Source organism: Furipterus horrens, unplaced genomic scaffold (assembly GCF_987537825.1).
Source record: "Furipterus horrens unplaced genomic scaffold, mFurHor1.1.pri manual_scaffold_8, whole genome shotgun sequence".
Lineage (NCBI taxonomy): Eukaryota > Metazoa > Chordata > Mammalia > Chiroptera > Furipteridae > Furipterus > Furipterus horrens.
In genome coordinates, this window is record NW_028327178.1 from 87,233,695 (window position 1) to 87,258,399 (window position 24,705).

At 41.6% G+C, this 24,705-nt stretch overlaps 1 protein-coding gene across 1 annotated transcript in view; it reads left to right on the forward strand.

The window, feature by feature from the left end:
* Positions 1–24,705, forward strand: part of DNAAF9 (dynein axonemal assembly factor 9) — a 117,731-nt gene that overhangs the window by 85,120 nt on the left and 7,906 nt on the right. The window contains exons 28-31 of the mRNA XM_090286105.1: positions 3,424–3,549; positions 10,577–10,614; positions 18,716–18,851; positions 21,894–21,980. Of these exons, the coding sequence (XP_090142231.1) occupies positions 3,424–3,549; positions 10,577–10,614; positions 18,716–18,851; positions 21,894–21,980 (387 nt within the window). The remainder of the gene's footprint in view (positions 1–3,423; positions 3,550–10,576; positions 10,615–18,715; positions 18,852–21,893; positions 21,981–24,705) is intronic.

A 24,705-nucleotide genomic window follows, 5' to 3' on the forward strand; every position in this document is an offset into this window, starting at 1 on the left:
TACAAGTCTGCAGAAGTGTCAGCTGTCCTAGCTGCTCCGGACTGCCGTGACAGTGTATGGCCAGCCCACTCATGTACCCTCAGACCCAGACTTTGCCCAGTCACAGCCCTGGGTTGCTAAGGACCTCAGATTTCCTAACAGACTCAAGCCAGGATATCAGCTAAACGCTGTGGCTTTCGCTAAGACACTGACCGTACAGGCTGGGCCCATTCTCCTGAGGATCAGTAGGGAACTTGTGGAACCTCCTTTTTAAATGTCTGTCTCCTTGGGGCTGGACCTTTGAGCCCAGTTTGAGGTTGCTGGTGAAGGGTGACCCCAGAGGCTCCTCAAATTGACAATTTATTTTTTAAATGTTACTTTAATCTTCATTTATAGGATTCTTTAGGGAAAACCTGTGGTTAGGGCAGAGTTTTCTTTTGCCCCTAGAGTGGCCTGGTGCCACTGGACTCACCGCATCAGTGGGGGCACTGGTGGACATCAAGTAGAGCTATTAGTTAATGCTATAAAAACTAATGTAATTTGAAATGATGAAATTTTTTTAAATGGGGGACAGAACAGTGGTTGCCAGATGTGAATGGGAGGCAGGAGGGAGGTAAGTGTAGTTATATAGAACTTAAAACATATAACACACAAATAAGTAACACTGGAGAAATGTTAATTTAAAAAAATTGATTTTAAGGAATTTGTTTACACTTTGGAAGGTTGTAGAATTGTTCTTTAAATTATCTACATTTAAAACAAAGCACCCCTCTCAAAACAAAAATTGAATTAATTTAAAACATGTGCCCAAAATTTTTTGTAGGCTTAAATAGCAAACATAAAACAGAGCCCAAAGGACACTTGAATGGAATATCTGTTATTTCAGAGGAAATAAAGTTCAAGTCCTGCTGGGCTTTTGTTTTTTTTGTTTCTTTTTTTTTGTTTTTTTTTATCTTTAATAAAGAGAGTACTGACAAGAAAGAGGCAAACATGAAGAACCAGTTTTTTGCCTTCATCATGCATTCGGGCAGTTTAGACAAAGTGGCCGGATACAGTCTGGCAGCTGGAATGACCTGCTTCCTTCTGTGGTGAGGGCTGCCTCCTCCTGTTTGGAGGCCACGCCCAGGCTGATTACTATAGGGCAGGAGCTGGAAAGGGGGGGAGGGTCTAGCAGGACCCCCTTAATCAGTATAGTTAATGACTCTTAGGGCCTCCTCTCTTGCCACAGTGGCTCTTGGCTGCAGTGTATAGATGTATCATGTAGATGCAGCAGATGCATCAGCCTCTCCAAGGAGCTTGGGGCCTGTTCTCACGCTTAACCTTTTATATTAAAATAAATGAACATTAATGGAATGCTCTGAAAACCTGGGAATTCCCCAGTCACCCTTCCTAAGGGTAAATCTGTTGTATTAGAATGACCAAAATCTGCAGGACTGGCTTCTAAGTCTTTTTTTTTTCTTTCCCCAGTTCTTTTTTACTCTAAGAAATGCGAGTCTCTACAGGTGCATATCAAACGTGGAAAATAAAAAGGCGCCAAACACTTTTTTTTCTTAAAACAGAATCAGGGAAAAGCTGATGCAGAGGAGCAAGGCCGGGACACTTAACCATGAGAGTTAAAATCTATTAAACGTGACCACAAAGAGATTTGAGGGCAGTGTGCAAGCATTGGTCCTGCTTACCATGTGTGCTTAAGGGACTGGCAGCGTAAGCAATGTGGGGGCTCTCCTGGCATCCAGTCCCACCCAGTCACTGTAGAACCCATGGGAAGAACCCTAAATGGTGTGCACACACCTGCCCAGGCATGGGGAGAAGCCTTTAAGAAAAACGGGTGAGCAGAGGGCTCTCTGGCTGCTGGGCCCTAATGGGGGATCTCTAGAACCTAGCACACCCTGTTCTTTTCTAAAGCACTGCTGGTTTGTAGGGACTGAGCAGACCTGCTGCGGGGGATGGGGGGGGTGCTAAAATTGTATACTGGGATAGAGCCAAATCCTGTTTTGTAGGTGAGTTGAGTGTAGTGCTCAGGAAACGGCACAGGCAGGCTGTACCTATCCTGTCACCCAGGCCCATCCCTCCACAGACACTAACCTGGTCCACAGGCTGGGCCAGGCAGGAACATGACCTCTCAAAGTGAAGAGGGCGTGTTCCCTCTTGGAGTGGCCATGTATCTGCCCGGGGTTGGATGTCCAGTTCATTCATCCACCCTGCTTTAGGCACCAGAGATGACAACACTCAACAGCTGCCTTCTGTTTTAACTGCAGAGATAGGCTATAAACAAATAACGTGTACAATACAGAGTATGGAGCTGACATTCAGAGATGGGGTGGCTGTATTCACATAGGCTGTGTGAAGTGAGAGGACACCTCTCTCATGAGGGAGAAAGAGAGTAAGCCCTGCAGACTTGTGGGTGAAAAGAGTGTTACAGGAGAGGGGACAGAGAGTACCCACAGGAAGTAGCCTGGAATGTTCAGGGGAGGCCAGGAGGCCAGAGTTGCTGGTTCGGGTGAGGAAAGGCATCATAGGAGATGAAACTCTTTTTTGCAGTGCAGGGGGCAGATCTTAGAGGGCTGTTGGGCCATTGTAAGGGCTTTGGCTTTCATACTGAGTAGGATGGAAGCCACTCAGTGGCTTAGCACGATGGGATAAGTATGATCCCTCTGGCTGCTGTGTTGAAAACCGGCTGGGGAGAGGCAAAGACAGAAGCAGGGAGGCCATTGAAGCAGCTGTGGGGCTGATCTAGGAAAGAGATGGGAGCAGTTCAGACTCCGTGGTAGTGTGGGACAGTGAGCAGTGATCTCAGTCTAGTTATATTTTGAAGATTGAGAAAAAATAGTCAGTGATGACTCTATAGACAAATCCCTCAGCCCAACAGCTGGAGGAGTGGCGTCTCCTCTGCTGAGGACAAGGCTTGGGGAGAAGCAGGCGTCGGAGAGTCGGATCATGAAAAAATTAACATGAAAATATCAAATTGGCTTTGGATATCTGGAGTTTGGAGGAGTTCCAGGCAGGAGCTACAATATTTGACATGTGTCCCTGATGATCCCCCTTTCTCTCTTGCACATTTGTTCTTTGAGGAAGAAGGAGAAGAAGGAGCTATTTTAAGAAAAATAGACCAACGCAGGAGCTTCTAATGTGATCAGAAAACAGGTTTAAAGACACTGAATCCCACCCTCTGAGTCCGAGTCACCTGTGCAGGCTTACCTTTAACCTGAGGATTGGGTTGTACTTCTACCCACTCTGGCACAGTTATGAGGACTAATGGAACTTAGAATGCAGAAATCCTGTGGACTCCAGCAGCTCTAAATCATGAATCCAGATGACGCCAAGAACCCAATCACGACTCCTCATTTTGGTTTTCCTTCCGCCCTTGCTCACTCAGCATTCTCCTCTTCCCCTGCGCCGCTCTCCAGCCCAGTCAGTAAACTAACCATTCCCTTTTCCCCACAGCTACACAGATGTTATCGATGTTGTCCAGGCCCTGCAGACGCATCCTGACTCAAATGTTAAGTCCTCCTTCATCATTGGTGCCATCACGGTGTGCGTGGAGCCCCTGAGCTGCTACATGGAGCACAGGTACTCACTTAGGACCACCTCCAGCCCACAGGACATGGTGTGCTTAGTGTACAGAAAGCGATTTTCTCCCACCCACTGGAAGGAGACATCTTTATGTGTGTTTGTCTTTTGGAACACATCAGTTTACCTTATATACAGTAAGTGACTCTTTCTACCATTCATATCTCTTCTTTTTCTCAATTTTTTAAAAAAGATGAATTAAATTAGAAAGAGGTCTAACATGGGACTAGATTACTACCATAAAAAGAAAAGTAGGAGCCCTGGCTGGTGTGGCTTAGTGGATTGAGCGCCAGCCTGCAAACCAAACCAAAAGGTTGCAGGTTCGATTCCCAGTCAGGGCACATGCCTGGGTTGCAGGCCAGGTCACTAGTTAGGGGCATACAAGAGGCAACTGATCAATGTATCTCTCACGCACTGATGTTTCTCTCCCTCTCTTTCTCCCTCCCTTCCCCTCTCCCTATAAATAAATAAATAAATAAATAATTTTTTTAAGTAGGAAAAGATAATAAATAAGGAAACAACAAATGGAGATTACACTTCAGAAAAATTAGCCCAGACAAGTACACTCCTACACCTGTCAAAAAAAAAAAAAAAAAAATTGAGACGTGGCGCTAACAGGTGGGATGGAAAGGGCTCAAGGAAGAGATATATAAGGTCTGGGGAGCCCTTGCTGCTGTGGCTCAGTGGATTGAGCATCGGCCTGCAAACCAAGTGTCACTGGTTTGATTCCCAGTCAGGGCACATGACTAGGTTGCACGTCAGGTCCCCAGTTGGGGGCGCAAGTGAGAGGCAACCATACAGTGATGTTTCTCTCCCTGTCTTTCTCCTTTCCCCTCTCTCTAAAAAATAAACAAACAAACAAATAAATAAATTATCTTTTTTTAAAAAGGTCTGGGGAAATGGGTAGGAGAGATCTTCTTGGAATGATGGAAATATTCTAAAATAATTGTGGTGCTGGTGGCACAACTTTATAAATTTACTTTAAAATCACTGAATTCTACACTTAAAAACAAATGAATTTTTTGATATGCAAGTTAAACCTTAATAAAGCTATTAAGCAGAAAAGATCAAGAGAGAAAAGGAGTTCAGCTAGCAAAAGCAGCCAGAAAGTGTTAAGAGGCCTAAAAAGAAAGATAGTAAAATCACTATGGTATGGAAAATCTCAATCAAAGGCAGGAGCAATGCTCAAACCTTGTAGAGCAGCCACTTCCATCACCAGAAAACAGGGTCTACTTAACATACATTCCTTTACCCGCTTACTGACTGCCAATGGGAGTCTTGGGTACATCTAGGTGGTAGAACTTAGGTCACATGCCAGCACCAGGCTGCAAGAAAGTCTGGAAAAGCAGTTTTCTGCCATTTACAAAGGGACAGACTTCCTAAGTCCAAGCCTAGGAAAAGTGTTTGGAAGGTACTGGGCAGTCTAAAATATGACAGATGTGCTCTGCAATGGTCAAAATAACACTTCACAATATAGAAGAATTGGAAATAATTCAAATGCTAACTAGAGACCAGTTAAATTTGGGAATATCCATGTAACAGAATACTATTGCAGGCATTTAAAAAAATCAAGTCAGTTTTTATGTTCTGTCATGGAAAAATGTCTACAATGTATTGTGAAGTGAGAAAAGCAAATTGCCAAAACAGTATGTATTTTTAAAATGTTTATTTGTATATGTATAGGAAATATTTACAAGTATATATACCAAACTGTTAATAGTGATTTGTTCTGGAAAATGGCCACTTCTTTGGGGACAAGTGTTGGAAAGTTAGGGAAACCATTTGATATGTTATAGTATGTATGTATATTGCTGTTAAAAAATATAAGAGCTTTACTGAAATATAATTCACATACCAAAAAATTCTCTTTTTAAGTCACTCACCATTTCTTTGTCCTCCCAACCCTTGGCAGTTACTAGTCTTCTTTTTCTGTGGATTTGCTTATTCTGAACATTTCATATAAATGGAGTCATATAATATGTGGTCTCTTGTGTGTGGCTTCTTTCACTTAGCATAATGTTTTCAGGTTTCATCCAATTTTTAGCATGTGTCAGTACTTCATTCTTTTTCTAGCCAAGTTATATTCCATTGTATGGACATACTGCATCTTACTTATTCATTCATCCACTAATGGACATTTAAATTGTTTACACATTTTGCTATTATACATTATACTGCTATGAACATTTATGTGCAAGTTTTCATGTGATCATGTTTTCTGTTTTTTTGGATATATATACCCAAGGGTAGAATTGCTGGATCATATGGTAACTACATTTAATTTTTTGAGAAGCTATGCCATTTACAGTCCTGCCAACAATGTATGAGTATTCCAGTTTCTCCACATCTTCACCAATACTTGTTATTGTGTGTCTTTTTTACTTTAGCCATTTTAGAGTGGAGTGGTTTCTCCTTGCAGTTTTGATTTGCATTTCTCTAATATATTGAGAATTTTTCATTTGCTTATTGGCCATTTATGTATCTTTTTTGGAGAAATGTCTATTCATATCCTTTGCCCATTTTTAAATTGGGTTTATTTGTCTCTTTTTATTGAGTTGGAAGAGTTCTTTATATATTATGAATCCAAGTCCTTTATCAGATTTGCAGAAATTTTCTATCTTTGTTTTCTTAATGGTATCCTTTGAATCACAAAAGTCTTTAATTTTAATGAAGTCCAATTTATTTTTTTGTTGTTGCTTGTGAGTATAGTGTCATATCTAAAAAATCTATTGTATAATCCAAGGTAAGAAAAATTAACCCCTATATATTTTTTAAGTGTTTTATAGTTTTGGCTCTTACATTTAGAGCAGTGCTCCATTTTGAGTTAATTTTGTATAAGGTGCAAGGTGAGGGTCCAGCTTCATTATTTTGCACATGGATATCCAGTTGTCCCAGCACCATTTGTTGAAAAGATTTATTCTTTCCCCATTGAATTGTCTTGGCACACTTGTCAAAAACAAGTTGACTATAAATGTAAAGGTTTAATTCTGGATTCTCTGTTGTATTCCGGTGATCTATATGTCTATCCTTATGCCATTATCACAGTTTTTGATTACTGTGTCTTTGCAGTAAGGTGTGAAATTGAGAAGTGAGAGTCTTTCAGTGTTGTTATTGTTTTGGCTAGTCTGAGTCCCTTGCATTTCTGTGTATATTTAAGGATCAGCTTGTCAGTATCTACAAAAAAAAAGATAGCTTGAATTTTGATAGGGATTACATTGAATTTATAGGTACATTTGAGAATTATTGCCGTCTTAAAAATATTAGGTCTTCTCCTCTGGCTGGGTAGCTCAGTTGGTTGAAGCATCATCCCAATGCACTGGGGTTGTACATTCAATCCCTGGTCAGGGCGCATGTGGGAATCAACCAATGGGGGTACGTTGGTGGGTGGAGCAGTGGGTCAATGTCTGTCTGTCTGCCTCTCTCCCTCTCTCTCTTTCTCTTAGCCTCTGTCTCTCTGAAATCACTAAGTTAAGTCTTCCAATCCATGAATGTGGATATGTCTTTTTTTTTATTTAGGTCTTTAATTTTTTTTTAATTTTTTATTGATTTTTAGAGTGAGAGAGAGAGAGAGATACCAATTTGTTGTTCCACTTAATTATGCATTCATTGATTGATTCTTGTATATGTCCCGACCAGGTCCAGACAACGCTCAGACCAACTAAGCTATCCAGCCAGAGCTAGGTCTTTTAATTTTTTCAGCATTGTTTTGTAGTTTGAAGTGTCCAAGTCTTGTGCTTTTTTTAAAAAAGATTTTATTTATTTTCAGAGAGAGAAGGGAGGGAGAAAGAGAGGAAGAGAAACATTGATTGGTTGTTCATTGCTAATGTATAGACATGCAATTGATTTTATATCCTGCAACCTTGCTGAACTTACTTCTTAGTTCTATTAGTTTGTTTGCTTTTTTGTTTGTGTGTGTGTATGTGTGTGTGTGTGTGTGTGTGTGTGTGTGTGTGGACTCCTTAGGACTTTATGTATACAAGTGTGTGTGACAAGTGAATAAAGATAGTTTTATTTTTCCATTTCTGATCTAAGATGCCTTTTATTTCTTCTTCTTGCCTAATTGCCCTAAATAGAACCTCCAGTATAATGGTGATTACAAGGAGCAAGCACATCCATCCTGTCTTGTTCCTGAACTGAAGGGGAAAATACATAGTCTTTACCCACTTAGTACAATGTTAGCTATAGATTGTATATTACTTTTATTATAAGAAAACATTTTTTTAGAAGTAAGTTTTTTAAACCCTTAATTCAGTGTTTTTGGGGTTTTTTGTAAAAAGGCTACCTTAGCAAAAATAAAATTTGTGTCATTGCTTCTAGATCATTTTTTTAAAAAACAGTCCTGATGGTGTGGCTCAGTTGGTTGAGTGTCATCCCACAAAGTAAAAGGTCACCAATTTGATTCCTGCTCAGGGCACATGCCTGGGTTGCAGGGTTCGGTGCCCATTTGGGGTATGTACAAGAGGCAGCCAATCGATGGAGATGTTTCTTTTCCTCTCTTTCTCCCTCCCATTCCCTCTCTAAAAAAAAATAAATAAATGAATAATTTTAAAAAATTAAAATTAAAAACATATGGGAATAGAGCATAGTAGTGCTTGTTTTTTCTTTTTGTGAGGTGGGGTTAGTGTGGCTTCTTTAATCTAGGAGGTGGACTCAGTTTAGATTCAGGATGGACCTATGTCAGATTTGCCTGATGTCTTTGTTCTAGTGGTGTTTGTTCAATGAATTTCTATTGAGTGTTTTATGCAAGGACCATTCTAATCATTGAAGGGGTAGCAATAAACAAGTTAGTCCAGGTGTCTACATTTTTGTAGATATGCATGTGGGAATTTTGAGACCTGTGTTTTGGGGCAGATTAGAACAGTATCATTTATTAACTGACTAAAATTTTATATAAATTAGGTACTTGGTTGAAACACAGTAAAATGCATGATACCATACCTGTCTAAAACTTAGGAAAATATTATTACCACAGCTGTTTTGTTATTTGTAGTAAGAGTTAGTCAGTAATCACTATACTATATCCATTATTTTAATGTTTGCTCATGTAAGACTTGTCTGCTGTGTAAGACTCCTAAGCCAGGCGTTCTTTAATATTACAGTTTAGTAGGGAGGGTGATATGTAGAGAAGGAGAGAAGTGAGCCAACATTTATTTTGCACTGTTCTATCTGGTACTGTGTTGCTTTACCCCTCTTAATTCTCAAAATCCTCCTTTAAGGTAGTCTTCATTATCATATTTTACCATGAAAGAGCCACTCAGAAAAATTAAGTAGTTTTCCAAAGGCCCCACAGCAGTGGCATGTACATAATTAATCGTGATATAGGGTAGGAAGTAAAATAATAAAATATTAGTGCAATTTTATACAAATTATAAAGAAGCAATGATAACCCCTATTTGGATTAGGAAAGAAAGCCAGCATATGAATTTAAAGGACCAGAATGCCGAAGATGCCAAGATATGATAAATTGTACTCCAATTTTAGGGAATCATATGTATGTGCAAGTCCATGTGTTCTGAGTATTTTCTTTGCGGCCCCGGTCAGAGGTTTAAACCATGAGCATCCAGCCTGTAATTGGATAAGATTCTTTGAGGGGAACCTTTGCTCAGCCTTCTCTAATACGCCTCTGGTGTGAATCTCTGTGGGCTGCTGTGAGGAGCAAGCAGGGTGCTAAAAAGGGCCTTTAAAGGGCATGTACTCTGAAGTCACAAGCACCTGATGGAGACAGATACTTTCAAAGAGTACACTTGCTGTGGGCAAGCAGGGCATTCATTGAACTGTAAGTGCAGTGACGTCAGCGAGTTGTTTTCTTGGGAGACTGGTGTGGATGTTCCAGGGTTCTTGACCTTGCTCAGAGTACATTGGGGGTCCCTCCTTGGAATTCTGTAGAAACAGTGAGGGAGTCAGACCTAAGAGACTAGATCAGCAGCCCCAAAAGTGCTATTCATCTAGCTTCCTCATCCACCAAATTTGGTTCCAATGATGTGTGTCTGGATGTTTTAGAAATCAAATAGAAGAATGAAGACTTGCCACCACCAAGAAAATTGCAGAAGAGAAATCCCCTCAGAGTCTGAACAACATTAATGCCTGCCACTTAGACCAGAAACTATTCAGAAGTATGGCATCTCACTTTCAGGGAAAGAAATCACAGGGGCTCTTTGGTGCCAAACAGACCTAGGTCCCTGCAGAAGCCCTCCCACTTTCTCGCTTCATGTGAGGCCTTGGGCAAAGTGCTTAGACTGCTCAGTCATCCTAAAGCCTTTCTTCTCGACTTTTGAGTACCCAAGGCACAGGGTGGGTGTGAGGACAAAACAAGATTGTGTATGTGAACTGCTTGCATGATGCCCAGCCCCATAGTAAGATAAAAGGCAGCTGTTCTCATTAGTGTTACCTTTCTTCCCTGAGATCACTGAGAGTATGAGCTTTTCTTTGGAGTTTCCTAGAGCTAGTTACTAATTAACTCACACTTTGGATCGGTCACCCTTACCTGCTTCAGTTATAACCCAGTCAGTTTCCTGTTTTTCATTCACTGTTAGAGCTCAGAATGGGATTAAAGGGTAACCAGGATTCCAGTGTGCACAGAAAGGGAAGCACAGCAGCTTTGGTATTGAAAGCCCCTGGCAGAGTTAGGTGAATTTAAGTCTTCTCATTTTCCCTTGAGTTTTCCCTTTATGAGGACAGTATCTCTTTAAAAACAAACAAACAAACACTACCCCCCACCACGCACAAAAAACAGCTTTCTTTCTTTGTTTCCTATAGTTTAGAGATTGGCCATGCCCAAGTATCCCCTCTTCAACATTCCATGAGTTGGCCACATAGGGACTTTTATGGGGTCTCTGGCTTAAGGAGCTTTGTTCTGGTTCAAACCTCTTGCATAGCCATGGTTATCCTTCACGCTCAGTGCTGCCTGCCCACTTGCCCCGTTGAGTAAGTCATTTTGGATAGCAGTGATAGGCACATTTTTGTGGGAAATAATCAATGACAACTCTAAAATTAATGGTTTTAAAATATTTTTCTTTTTCCTCCCTAGATTTCTCTTTCCTAAATGTCTTGACCAGTGTTCACAAGGTAAGCTATGTGCTTTACTCCCTGCTTGCATGCCTTTCAGATTCTGTTTAGCTGCAGCAGACTTTTCTTCATGCACCTACCTTTCTAAAATCTAAAACAAGCAAAATTGGTGCAGGGAAAACACTGACATCTTCTATTTTTTTCATACTTGATAGGCAGTTTTCTTCCAGAGTTTGTCTCTTGATGACAAGTTGCCATGGCAACACCTCTCCTGAGCTGGGCTTAGATCTGCCCTGACCCTCCAACTAATATCAGTGGATTGAATAAGTATTCCTAGCCTCTGGATCATCAAGACCTTGTATTTTTCCTGTCCCATGAGTGCGAAGTATGGCCCAGTAGGACTTTCTCCCTTAATATTTCCCCTACATATGCTGGGATTTTCCACACCTCCTTGGTGACATTTAGAAAAATCCATCCGTCCTGTAGATTACACTCAACTTCGCATTGTCCTACCATCTGGCAACCCTGGAAGCAGCACTTTTTAATCGTATTAGCTGTGGTGCCTGGAGACCCAGAATAAATTCCAAATTTCCTGCAGTGGTGATAAAATGCTCATTGTTGTCAGAAGACCTGGGCTCTGGGCTTCCTGAGCCAGCCCAGCAAGTAGAAATCAGACGGAAGAAAATAACTCGGTGTCCCCAGCACAGTTTTGCCCCGCTGAGCCCACTGCCAGTCCACGGGGAGCGGAGACAGCAGAGCATACCAGAGGTCCAGAGATGTTGTCTTGGGAAACAGCTGAGCTGGGTGTTGCACAGAGGAGGAGGCCAGGTCACTAGGGGAGGAATGTGTGTGTTGGACTAATGCACTAGGAGTCTCAACTCCAGCTTTTAGAGGCCCCAAAGGCTTTCCAGCCACTGTACCCCAGAAGCAGAGTGGAATGGAGGTTGCCTGAGTCCACCCCAGGTAGAGATTAAGGAGATTTTATGGAGATTGGGTCAGTGGGCTATGATGACAGGTTAGATGCGGGGAAAGAAGGTATCTAGGATGACTGCTAGGTTTCTAGCTTAAGAGATTGGGAAGGTTGGTGGTACCTGCCCTTGAAATAGAAAGCATAAGGAAAAACACAGGGCCAGGGGATAACCAGGGAGAGCTGTCTGGTCCTCAGATACATAGTTGGTAGTCATGGTCAAAGCCAAGGGTGTGGGCTGCAGTCAGCTCCGGTCACATTATTTTCACCCTGGTGTACGTCGGTTCTTTGACACTTTCTCCCTCACCACCCCTCTGCTTTTTTGGTACGTAAAGTACAGATGGTTGGGCTGCCCTGGCACAGAGCCTTGGGGACGTGCTCTGACTTCACTGTCCATGAACCTGGACAATATTACAGGACAGACTGCATTCTCTCTGGCACTTAGTGGGACTATTTCATTAATATTGCATCCTAACTCAGTGTTCAAAGGTAACTCATGTCAAATTTTGTGCTTATATAATGCTAGGGATGTGATCAGATATGGGCAGTTGACCTTGAGGCCATTTATGCTGTTTTCTGAACTCCAAGGGGCTTGTGGAGTGACAGTGCCTTAATAACTATCTTCCCCTTTTGTCTGGGCCTAGGGGACCATATGGACTGGTCTCACATGGCTCACTATGGGCATGGGCTGCCTGGGAGCGGGGAGTTAAAAGGCAAGTACAATTGGCTGTTGAACAACACAGTTTAAACTGCACAGGTATGCTTATATGCAGATTTTTTTCAATAAATACTGTAAATCTATTTTCTCCTCTCTATGATTTTTAAGAACATTTTCTCTTGCTTACTTTATAAGAATACAGTATATAACACACAAAATATATGTTAATCGACTGTTGGTTAGAGGTAAGGCTTCCAGTCAACAGTAGGCTATTAGTAGTTAAGTTTTGGGGAAGTCAAAAGTTATATGCAGATTTTTTACTATAATGCCTCTAACCCTGAGGTGTTCAAGGACCAACTGTATTTTTCTCTTTAGTGGTGGTATGATCTGACACCAGTAGACAAACACTTCATGTCCCAAGGGAGCATATTGCCTCCCTTTGCCTCCTGTTCGTAAGTCAGGCTCCCTGATTCATTGCTTGTACAGCAGAGGATTATTTTACAATGAGAAAAAGCCTGTATTACAGCCCCAAGATAATGTGCTTTACAGACATACAAGGGTTAGGAAACAATCTGTGCCTTAAAAGCTAGCAGGGCTCATTCTGATGTTGCTGGAACGTGGAACATTTTACCACCATGCCCTGCTTTTAAAAATATCTATAGATAGATCAAAGAGGTGACTTTTGTTTTCTCCTGGGCTGCTGGAACCCTTGAGCCCAGATTAGGATAGTCAGACCTCAGAGATGTTTCTCCACTGCTGGGAACGGGCCAGACTGGTGAGACCTTGGCCAAATCTGGGTATCCACTCCTTGATACAAAGCAGAGGAAGCTCCTGGCCCAAGCAAAATGGAAATGCTCACCATGGCCTCTCCACCCTGTGCTCCAGATAACTGCTCTACCTGCCTCACAGATGGCATTTCCTCTTGGCAGGTGGCGGTTTGCATAGCTGGCCTAAGGAATGCTAGGCATAATCCTTTTGCTTGTTTCCCTGTAAAGCCAAGCCCCTTTTCTATGTCCAGTTCTTGACTTAGAATCCCAAGCCCACGGGGTTTGTCTACACGGTACTTGTGAGGCAGACAGTACTTTGGGCAAGGAGTCTCTCACCTTTTTCTGGCCAGGCCAGGCCCGTGTTTGTATACTACCCTGGTAGTATACACCAATTAGGTTGGCATGTTCGCACTGGTCTGACCCCAGTTTCTTTTGCCCAAGAAGGTACTAAACAGAATCCTAGGGCCATTATACATCTTTACTCAGCCTTTCCTGGCTCCTCACTGCAAGATCCACCACAGCTCTTCTTGTCTTCCACCCTTGGGAATCTCATGGGCCTCTTGCAGGATCCGGCTCCCATATCTGCTGTCTCCGGAATGTGCTGAGTCTTCGAGAAGTTGCCTGCTTCCCCACTGTGCCACATTCTGAGCCTGGCCTCCTCACCTTGCCTCACTCAATTTCCAGAGGCCCCAGTTACTTCCTGTGGCTGCACCAGGACGTGGGGTTCTGGCATCAGGCTCACCAGGCTGTCCTTCCTGTCTCCCCCGCAACCTCCAGAGTGACCTTCCTAAATGGGAATGAGAGCACAGGCCCCACAGTGTCACCTTCATTGGGAGGCTTCCCTGACACACTATTTGAGGGTGGTCCATCTCAATGTTAAAGCTTCTGAACAGAAAGGGCACGTGAGGAACCTTTCTAAATGGAATAAACAAAATGCTAATATATTCACCATTTGAATTTCTAATCATGTGCTGTTACCAAAACTGAGTCTTACATGGAGACCTTGACGATAGAGGTTTTAAAAAAATGTGATTCTATATATTCCCATATACTTGTGTATGCACAGACTGCCCAAAGTCATTGGTGCTTGCTTCTGGGGAGGGAAGCTAGGCAGGGCTCAGTGTGCAGAAGAAGAAGGAGGAAGAAACTGTGTACTGAATACCTTTTTGTACTTTATGAATTTTATACCAAAAATACATACAAAGCAATAAGCATTAGAAGCTCAGACTCTCATGTGGGCGGTATTTTGTCATATGAATGCCTAAAACATAGCTGCTATGGCATCTGCCTTCGGAGGTCAAGTAGCATGTGCCTTTTCTTACACCATTCATTTATTCAACAACTATCCAGTGCTGGCTCTGATTAAGGAAGGCTTCCGGAAGAGGTACTATTCAAATTGTCTATGTTGTGAAGGAGGAGTTGGGCCAACCAAAAGGAGGGGAAACATGGATTGAGGCATAAAGAACAGCTGGAATGAAGGGCCTGATGGTGACTAGAGCACGCCTAGGGCACTGAGGATGTGCCGCAGGGCAGCTAGGTCAGGCCAAGAAGTTAAGATGTTAGCCGAACAGTAATTGGAATGCATTGAAATATTTTTAAGTAGAGAGGTGATATAGTAAGATTTACTCTGCTACACTAGGAAGAATGAATTGCTCTAAAGTGGAGGGGATGAGCAGCGACCTAGTGAAGAGAGTGGTGGTCTGAGCTAGGTCAGTGGTACCAGGGATCAGAGTGCATGATGGATCCAAGAGCTGTTTAGCACTCACCAGGCCAAGAGGAGGACTCAGGTGCCTCCACAGTCTAGGTTTAGGGAATTGGGCAGTCAGTGTGCCTTTTACCAAGTGACCGGAGGAGGAAGAAGAGCCTAAGTTTGACTTACACTGAGTCGAAGACCAACAGATTCCTGAAAAGAGTAGGACCTGTGTCTCAGAACAAAGGAACGGGTAGATCCCAAAATGGTCCATAAGCTCTTAGGAAGCAGGCTCCATGCTCAGCAGGTGAGCTCTAACTCCCGACCTCTGTTCCCAGGCGCACTCTAGTTTTTGTGTGTGCCCTGTCCCCATTGTAATATGTGACCATTGGTATGAAGCTGCTAGTCCCTCTTCCCTGGTCATGAATGGACTACATCCATATGACTTATGAGGTTAGATTCAGTCCTTAGCATTTTGGAACACTTTTCACTTAAGTATGAGTAGTGAGGAGAAAGAAGTATCACTAACTTCTGCCTCAGATTAGAAGCAGGGGCCAGGATTCCTAGAAGTTGCCCTGAACTAGTGATGGGCACTCATCTGAACCATGGACTCGGCAGCCTAGGCTGGTGGAAGTCACATGACTTGGCTTCCTGCTGGTGTATATGGCTGGTTTATGTGAGAAGTTCCACCTCACGCTGGTGCTCAGCTGACAGTGGCAGTGGTGGGGATGTTTTATTTAGTGAGTTCTCACTATCTGTAGACCCTCTGATAAACGTTTTACTGATAATCTGGAGGTACGTGTTACTGTTTCCATCTAATAGGGAAGGAAATTTGGGCAGTTGAGCAGAGGAGGAAAGTTGAACAGTTTGCCTGTCAACTCATTCTTTAGCAATTAGTGGAGCCCCAAGTTCACACTCAGGTTTGCCTGGGTCTAAAATCCATGCTTTAATCTTTGCGTTATGCTATCTTTTTACATATGAAGAAGATAAAAAAGAATTTACGTCCTGCCCTGACTGGTGTGGCTCAGTTGGTTGGAATGCCGTGCTGTGCACCAAAAGGTTGTGGATTTGATTCCCTGTCAGGGCACATGCCTGGGTTGCAGGTTCAGGCCCCAGTTGGGTGCTTGCAGGAGGCAGCTGATCAATGTTTCTCACGTCAATATTTCTCCCTCTCTCCCTCCCTCCGTCCCCCACCTAAAAATAATGAAAAAATGTCCTTAGGTGAGGATTTAAAAAAGAAAAGAATATAAGTCCTGTATTTTAACACCACCTATGTTATTCAAAGGATCTTTTCTAGTTCAGAGAAGGGAAGAGAGCAGGGTGGCATGAGGGAAGGCCTGAGAATGTAGGATATTAGGGAAGGTTTTAAGGAAGAAGTAAGCTTTACCAAAATTAAAAGGTAAAGAGCTTAAGTGAAAAAAAAAAAGGTGCAGAACAGTCACTGTTTACACACACACACATTTGCTTGTATGCACTCTGCGCATCTCTGGAAGAAGACCCAAGATGCTGATAACTGTGGTTGCCTCCAGGGAAGGGACCGAAGTGGCTGGGAAGAGGAAATTTCTCTGTGAACCCTCTGTACAGTGTTTGAGTTTTGCCCTCAAAAACTAAATACAGCTAATTTTTTAAAAACTAAACACTGAACTGAAGTCAATTGTATTAGTACAGAGTGTTCTGTACTGAATAGTCATTATTCAGGACCCTACAGTTACAAGGTTACTTAGGAAAACTGAACGAAGTCCCCCTAATTTAGAGATGTTCACTTATGAACTAATCATTTATAAAGCTAGTCTTTACTAGTAAAAAGATTGATATTGAGCACTGAATCTTTTTAGGTACAGAATTAATGATAACACCTGTGGGGATTCTATTACAAAGTAGAGTATAAATGTTGAAAACCTATAAATGAAGTTATATTTAACAAAAATTAGGAGGCAGCAGGAGATACTCTCTACATCTTCCGAAGTGTGAGATCAATAAAATTTAAAGCTGTTTAATCAACTTACAAAAAGAAACTTGATATAAAAGAATCCACTAGAGGAACTAAAATTATTAATGTAATCAACCAGAATGATGTTGGAGAATTGGGAAGAATTTAAGGATATACCAATTTCCCCATCTGTTATATTGAGAAGTCAATAGGTATTGTCTAAAGGTGACATTATAGGAAATAATGATTTAAATTTATTATTTAAAAAAGATAGGATAGCTATCATAAGAACTAAAACAGATTGTAAGCCCACTACTTATCAAAGAATGCAAAGAGCATACTTCTAAAGGTAAAAAAAAAAAAAAGTTAAACAGAATCCAATATAAACAAGGTGACAGAACAAGAGTGTCAATAATATAAATGGGATAAACATGTAAAAGGAAAACATCTCAGATTAAACCAAAAAACAAAACCTAATTATACAATGTTCTATAAAGAGAAACTTCTAACACTAAGTAAGGGTGGTGATCAAAAGTGGGCAAAGACAAAAGACAAATGCATACAAAAACAAGGCAATGTTATTTAACAGCAAGGTTGAATTCAAGGCAAAAAGAAAAAAGCCAAAAAAGGCAATTTTTTAAAGATTTTATTTATTTATTTTCAGAGAGAGTAAAGGGCAGAAGGAGAGGCAGAGAAACGTCAAGGTGCAAGAGAAACATCGGATGCCTCTCGCAGGCCCCCGATTGGGGACCCAGCCCGCAACTCAGGCATGTGCCCTGATGGGCAATCGACCTTTCAGTTTGCAGGATGACGCCCAACCCACTGAGCCACACCAGAGAGGGCTAAAAAGGGCAATTTTTAATGACAAAGGATACCATCTACAACCTGTCATAAATGCTTCTATACCAAAGCAAAAGAAAGTGTATATCCTTAAGTTACTGCATTACTAAACAAGAAATAACATTTTAAAATAATAAATACTCAAGAAGTTAGAAAAAGAACAAGAAAAAGTTTAAACTAGCTTATAATAAAAAAGATTGAATCAATAAAAGAGATCCAGCTAGTGTGTTAAGTAACACGATGGGGATGCGATCAGCAAAATTCAGACTGGGAGAAATTTACATGATACAATTTTTCAACAAATTTCAAGAAAATGAGAAACTGTCGATTGAAAGGGAATTATGAGATGTAACAGTGAAATATGTGTGGACTTTGGTTCCTGGTTCAAAAAAATTAAGAAAACATTCATGAGACAGAAATTCGAACACAGACTATACTTACTATATTAAAATATTTATTGTTAATCAGTTTTTAAAAAGTTCTTAAGAGGTCTGGAAACGGCCCGAGTGCCCAGTAGATCAGTGGATAAAAAAAAGCCGCAGTGCATTTACACATTGGAATTAAACGCAGCTGTTAAAAATGGCTGAATAACAAAAACACAAATGTTCTTTATAGCAGAAATGGTATATATGCTATGATCATAATTATGTAAAAATAGGAATAAGCATGGAAAGGTATAATTTTGTTGGTGTGGTGGAATGTGGTAACTTCCCTGATTTTCCAGTTCTCTTTGGTGTTACGGATTTTACGTGTGTATTTTCACAGGATAGTTTGGAGTAATCGTGCCCACTCTACAGCCTCTCATTACATGGGCCACTCTTCCTTACTGTATCATTATGTGAATATTTGTGTTAGCACTTACCTTGCAATTGCAGATTTATGTGTGCGACTCCTTCTTTACTCTCTGGTCTACTGGTTAGCACGTGACTTATGGTTAGTGCCTGGTAAATGTCTGTGTTCTAAACCAGTGAAGGTCGTTGGCACCAGTTCCTGAGGAGGTTAGGTACAGGGGATGCAGAACGGACCCTTTGATGAAGAAGCTCAGGGTCTCACCTAGAAAGCAGAATTAAAAAGATAGGAGGTTAGGAAGTGAGGCAGCTACAGTGTTGAGGCCATTCACTCCAGGAGGTGGCAGGGGAACAGAATGATGGCTGTATCTGTTGGTGTTGGTGCTGGGGTTCAGGGGTGTCCATGCAAACGGGCTACTGGAAGAGACGGTCAGGGGAGGGAACACAGGCCCAAGATTGTGTGAGCCCTCTGCCTCAGTCAGGACTCTGAAGGCAGAACTGTTTTCGGTTTTATTCCCCAGGCCTGGTGAGTAATGTGGTGTTCACCAGTCACACTACAGAGCAGAGGCACCCTCTCCTTGTTCAGCTGCAGAACCTCATCAGGGCTGCCAATCCTACCGCAGCCTTCATTCTTGCAGAAAATGGGATCGTCACCAGGTACATTTATTAAGTTCACCTCTCCCCTTGGACCAGGCACTTTCTCAGATACAGCAGATACCCTCTGGTCATGCACCACAGGGTCTTTTCACTGTATCTAAGACCTGAGCATTCATAGACATGCTCTTGATGCTGTGTAAAGCACCAGAAGGGACCCTATGTGTCAGTATCCTGTACTGTTTGGAGATATTTTGTTTTGATGCATTCACATTTTCATTCTTTAAGGAATGGAAATCAAGAATTTCTCAAAGTTCCTGTGTTAATGTGTAAGAAAAATGGCAGAGAGAACATAAAGAAATTATCTTTTTACTTCATGGGCTTGGGTTCAAATTACAAACTAAAAGAAGAGAATTGGTGACTTTGTATGTGTGTATATGAAAACATCTGGTTGTATAGCAGTTTTGTTTACTCAGGATACTAAAAGATGTTTATTTTTATAGTTTTGACTTTTGAACAATGCAGATATTTTATACAAAAATTAAATGAAATCAACAAGGATGGGAACAAAAAGTGATTCCACCTGTATGTTAAAGTAATAACTGTGTACACATAAAGTAATTCAGGTAACTTTTGAACAAAAGCCTCTGTTGGAGTCCTGATTCCAAATAACATCACTGATTAGAGAGGGTTGATTATAAATATGAAATGGGAAAGGTGAAAAAAAAACCCTGCAAATGTTGGGTTTGAATTTGGGGGGACTCAAAGTAAATTTATTATTTCAAAAAATGTATATTTATGATCTCTCTCCATTGAAAGGGACCAGTAATACTAATACCACAGTAGTAATAAACACTCCTACCTCTAGATCTTGGTTTCTATGCACTAATCCACTGTAAGTTATCAGGACTCCTTGGAGAGTTGGTTGATTGCAGGTCTAGGGCAGGGAAAGTACAAGGTGAGCCTGGTACATTTTATGCCAGAAAAGCAAAGATTTGTGTGGATATGTCGAAAGGTTACGGGAGCTAGCTTAAGAAGCTCTCACTAACCAAATTTGGGACAACTTGAGCATAAGAGAAAGCAATGATAATAATGGATTATAGCACATGTAATAAAATGAGTCTGTGGTGATACTAAAAAAATGGGGAGGGACAGGACAGTAAATCTCTTTTAACAGAAGAATGCTAACAAGTAAATAAGGCTTTCTAGAACTAGACAGTCACCATCTTGTAACCATTAGTCTAATACTTGATTTAGGCAAGAATCATCAATGGATACTAAAAGAAGTGGGTAACACATTGTTGAGGAAAAGGATATTCACTAGTCTGAGAGTACATCACTACTTATTAGTTACAAAGAGAGAAAATACATTCACAATTGGGGGGAGGGGCGGGTCTTGTAGGCATGACATTGTCCAAATGATTAAACTTAGTAACGCCACTAATGGGACAAATGGGTATCGTGGGCCTCCTTCGTGTGCTGCTAGGGGAAGGTCACAACATCACCTGGGTATTAACTTACCAAAAATGTTTAATTGAACCTAATCATGAGGAAACAGCCAGACAAATCCAGGTTATGGGACGCAAGACAGTTGGCATGTACTCTTCAAAAATGTCAACGCCATGAGAAACAAAAACAAAATGTTGGAAGAATTGTTCTAGATTAAAGGAAAATAACCCTAGCTGGTGTGACTCAGTGGATCGAGCACCAGACTGCAAAATGAATAAATAAAATATTTTTACAAAGAAATAAAGACTGTAAGTTTGATTAGTGATCCTTGATTGGATCCTGGGTCCCCTATACCCCAAAAAGGCAAAAATTTGAAAATGAATGTATACCAAATCAATAGTTCTCCAACTTTTTTTTTAAATTTATTTTTAGAGAGAGAGGAGGGCAGGAGAAAGGGAGAGAAACATTGCTGTGCAAGAGAAACATCAATTGGCTGCCTCTTGCGTGTCCTCAACTGGGGACCTGGCCTGCAACCCAGGCATGTGCCCTGACTGGGAATCAATCCCGCAACCCTCCAATTTTCATGATGATGCCCAGCCCACTGAGTCACACTAGCCAGGGCTACTTCTCCGACTTTTAATGTGCATGTGAATCTCTTGGGGATCTTACTGAAATGAATGTTTTGATTCAGGAGGTCTGGAATGAGTCCTGAGAATCTGCATTTCTTATGAGCTTCCAGGTGATACCTGTGCTGCTGATCCACAGTATTTAATTCCTTGGTGTGATAATAGTGTTGTGGTTCTGTAAGAGAATGTCCTTGTTCTTAGGAAATGCATACTGAAATGTTTAAGGGTGACATGACAGGAAAAAATGGATGCATATCTGCTTACAAGGTCTGTCCAGAAACTATCCAGCCATGTACTATGAAAAAGACATTTATTGAAGAAGATACAGGAAACATTTTACATAGGTCATTGATGCCTCAGTCCCCTTCAAAGCAGGCACCTTGGGACCTCACACAGTTCTCAGAATTGCCATCAGCTGCCCCATCGTATTTTCCTGAATCTCATCGATAGTCTGAAGTTTCTTCCCTTTCAAAGGTGACTTTAGTTTTGGGAAAAGCCAGAAGTTGCAGGGTGCTAAACCTGAGCTATAGAGGGGCTGAGTCACCTGGGTGATTTAATGTTTCACCAAAAAATTCTGCACAAGACGTGATACATGAGTAGGGCTATTGTGCTGAAACTGCCAATCACCAGTTTCCAACAGCTGCAACCTTCTGATTCATCCAAATAGTTTCCATGAAGGAATGTTCAAACTTAACACAAAATCTGATGCAGATTTATTGCTCTACTCATTCATTCATTTTGAATGCGATGGTCACACAGTACACATGCTCGCTCAGTGACGTCTATCACCCTCACTGACTAGTACAGTGAAGTCATCATTGTTCACACATGTGCATTCCAGTCCCCTCTCCTTGGCTGCCAGTTGCATCAATGTCACACAGATCGTTCTCATATATTAACAATGGCTGGACATTTTCCCGGACAGTCCTTGAATGTGTGTGTATGGGGACAGTGGCAAAAGAGAGCAAAACGTGCAGGTTAATATTGATAGTCCTAATTAATCTTTTTTTTTTTCTGTATGTTTTCAAAGGAATGAAGACATTGAACTAATTCTGTCAGAAAACAGTTTTTCAAGTCCTCAGATGACACGATCTCGATATTTAATGTACCCTGGCTGGCAAGTATCATCACTGAAAAGTAGCTAAGATTTCTTTATAAACCCAGTGATTAGTGTATTTACAGAAAACAAAACAAAACAAGAGAGAGAGGCAAAGAGAAAATACCAGGTGTGCTATATGAGGTGTGACAATGGCAGCTGGAACAACTCTCGATGTCCCAATAGCTGCTGGCTTTGCCAGGAGCCCAGTGCTCCCTATCTTGGGCTCCAAATTGATAGCCTTGCTGGATGTTGAGAGTTAGCAAGACATCCTGTGGTCTCCAGGCACAACCTCTAGTGAGGTTAAAGTGGCTGGCACAGAACCAAGAAGTTGTAACCTTCCCAGGTGAGACAGTTGCCTCTGAGAATACAGTCTGTCCTCCAGGGTTGTTCCCACCTGACCGGTAAGTTCCCTGCCCATGGGGCCCAGGACATGTTTCTTCTCTGCTGGCCGCCTCCCAGCCTGTGAACCTCTCCTCAAGAACGGAGAGGAGAAAGAAAGAGGCTGCAAGGTGCCATGTAGTCATACTAGTACCAACAGCTCGTGAGCACTTACACACATTGTTCTGAGACTACACACTCCAGTACAGTAACTACCAGCCACATTTGGCTAGTTAATAAGATGTAAATGAATAAAAATTATACAAAATGGGGGAAGGGAGATGCTGGGTGGAGGGGAGTAAAGGGGAGAAAATTGGAACTATTGTAACAATATAATCAATAAAGAAAAGCTGGGAAGAAAAAAAAAAGAAAATCTAAAGGTTAGTGTTCGAATTAAAAAAAAAATTATACAAAATGTAAAATTTAGTGTTTCAGTCATATACTTGATTTGAGTCACATTATCCTTACTTAAACAGTAGGTAAGTAGATCATCCCTTTTGCTGGAACAAGACAATTACATCTTAGCTAAAAAGAAACACTCTGGGGTGAAACCCTCCTCTCTGGTGGCTGCAGATACTGACCCTTTTGCTGCCCATATCTATGGGCCTGGGCCTGAGACTTCTACTCTCTGTGTCTGGTGCCTCCAGTCCATACTGACTCATTGTGGGCACATGCACTGAGCTCAGGAACAGACTTCCTAGAGGCATGCTGGTCCAGGATAGATCTGGGTATGAGGGGTTCATGAGAAGGCTCTGTGAGTCTGAGATCTGGAACCTTCTCTTTATTAGGAAAGTCAATCCTTGTAGAGAATCAGAGATGGAGGGGCCTTAATTTGTTCCTTGGATTCAGATAATTTAGTCTTTTAACAAGATGGCAGGTGTGTAAATGAGTGAGTTGTATGATATGTGAATTATATCTCATAAAACTGTGAAAAATAAAAATTTTTTAAATGTTAAAAAATAAAAAAAGATGGCAGGTGTTAGACCCCTGCTTATCCCTCTACAATACTCCTCTCCCTCCTTGGGTCAGTGGTTGAGGGCCACCATCTCTTGTGATTGGGCATTAGCTCCTGGATATGCTCAGTTCTGTGCTGTGCAGGTTCTCAGCCATTCTCCTTTCACAGTCCTCTCTGTTCTCATCGGCCTCGCCCCGACCTCCCTGGTAGAAGGGCTTGTTTCTGGTCTGGGAAGAAACCTTTTGCTCTTCCCTCAGCCCCTCCACATTCCTCTAAGGATTTGGGCTCTGAGCACAGAAGCCGGAGAAACCCATGGTCTCCAGTTGACTGTTTGGGTTGGGGAGGGGGAAAAAGAACATGATGGTCTTGTAAAAATGTTATGCCAACACATGACTTTTAAGGAATCACAAAGAGTAAGATGCTTTCAACAATAGAAAGTTCATAACCACAGTGCTATTTTAAAACAAAGGAAACTAATGTGAAAATACAATAGACCAGAGGAAAATGTTTGCATCAAATGTGGCAATGGGTTAATAAAATATTTGAGAAGTTTGTTTCGCTAAAGTGATATCTCACTATTATTTTGATTGGTGCTATTACATTTAACCAAAACTACTATAGTAACCATTGCTGGGGGAATTGTTGTGAAACGAATACTCATCTACTGCTGGGGGTGTTATAAACTATTACCCGTGAGATGGTTACACCTTTTCCTAGACTGATTTCAATCATGGGCGTTCATCTGAAGGAAATAATTCAAAAGGAGAAATGACGTCTTCATCACTTTGAAAGCTAGGTGATGGGGGTTTATTACACTACTCTTCTATCTTTGCATATGTTTGAAATTTTCCATAATAGAAAGTTAAGTTTTTTAAATGCTCTGAATGTGGCCATATTCTTAATGAGTCTGTGGCAAGCATTATGTCTGCTGAATTCAAAACTGAGAAAATAGAGCAGAGATGCCCCAGCCCTTTAGTTCCTTCTGGAAAGAGAATATACAACCAAATATACAGTCTGTTCAGCTGCCCTCAACAATAGTGGGAGATAGTTAGAGCCCTTGAAAGAGGGGAAGGGCCCTGCCTGATGTGGTTCAGTGGACTGAGCACCGGTCTGCAAACCAAAGGGTTACGGGTTTGATACCCAGTCAGGGCACATGCCTGGGTTGAAGGCCAGGTCCCCAGTTGGGGGCGCAGGAGAGACAACCAAACATTGATATTTCTATCCATCTCTCCTTCTCTTCCCCTCTCTCTAAAAATAAATAAATAATATCTTTGGAGGAAAAAGAAAGGAGTGGGAGGGGATTCTGAAGAAGAGCTCCAAGGGTACCAGGAAGAACAGAAAGGAACCACAGTCTCAGGTGGGACACTGGCAGGCTTCAAAGGTAGAATAAATAGGTCTTTGACTTCAGGA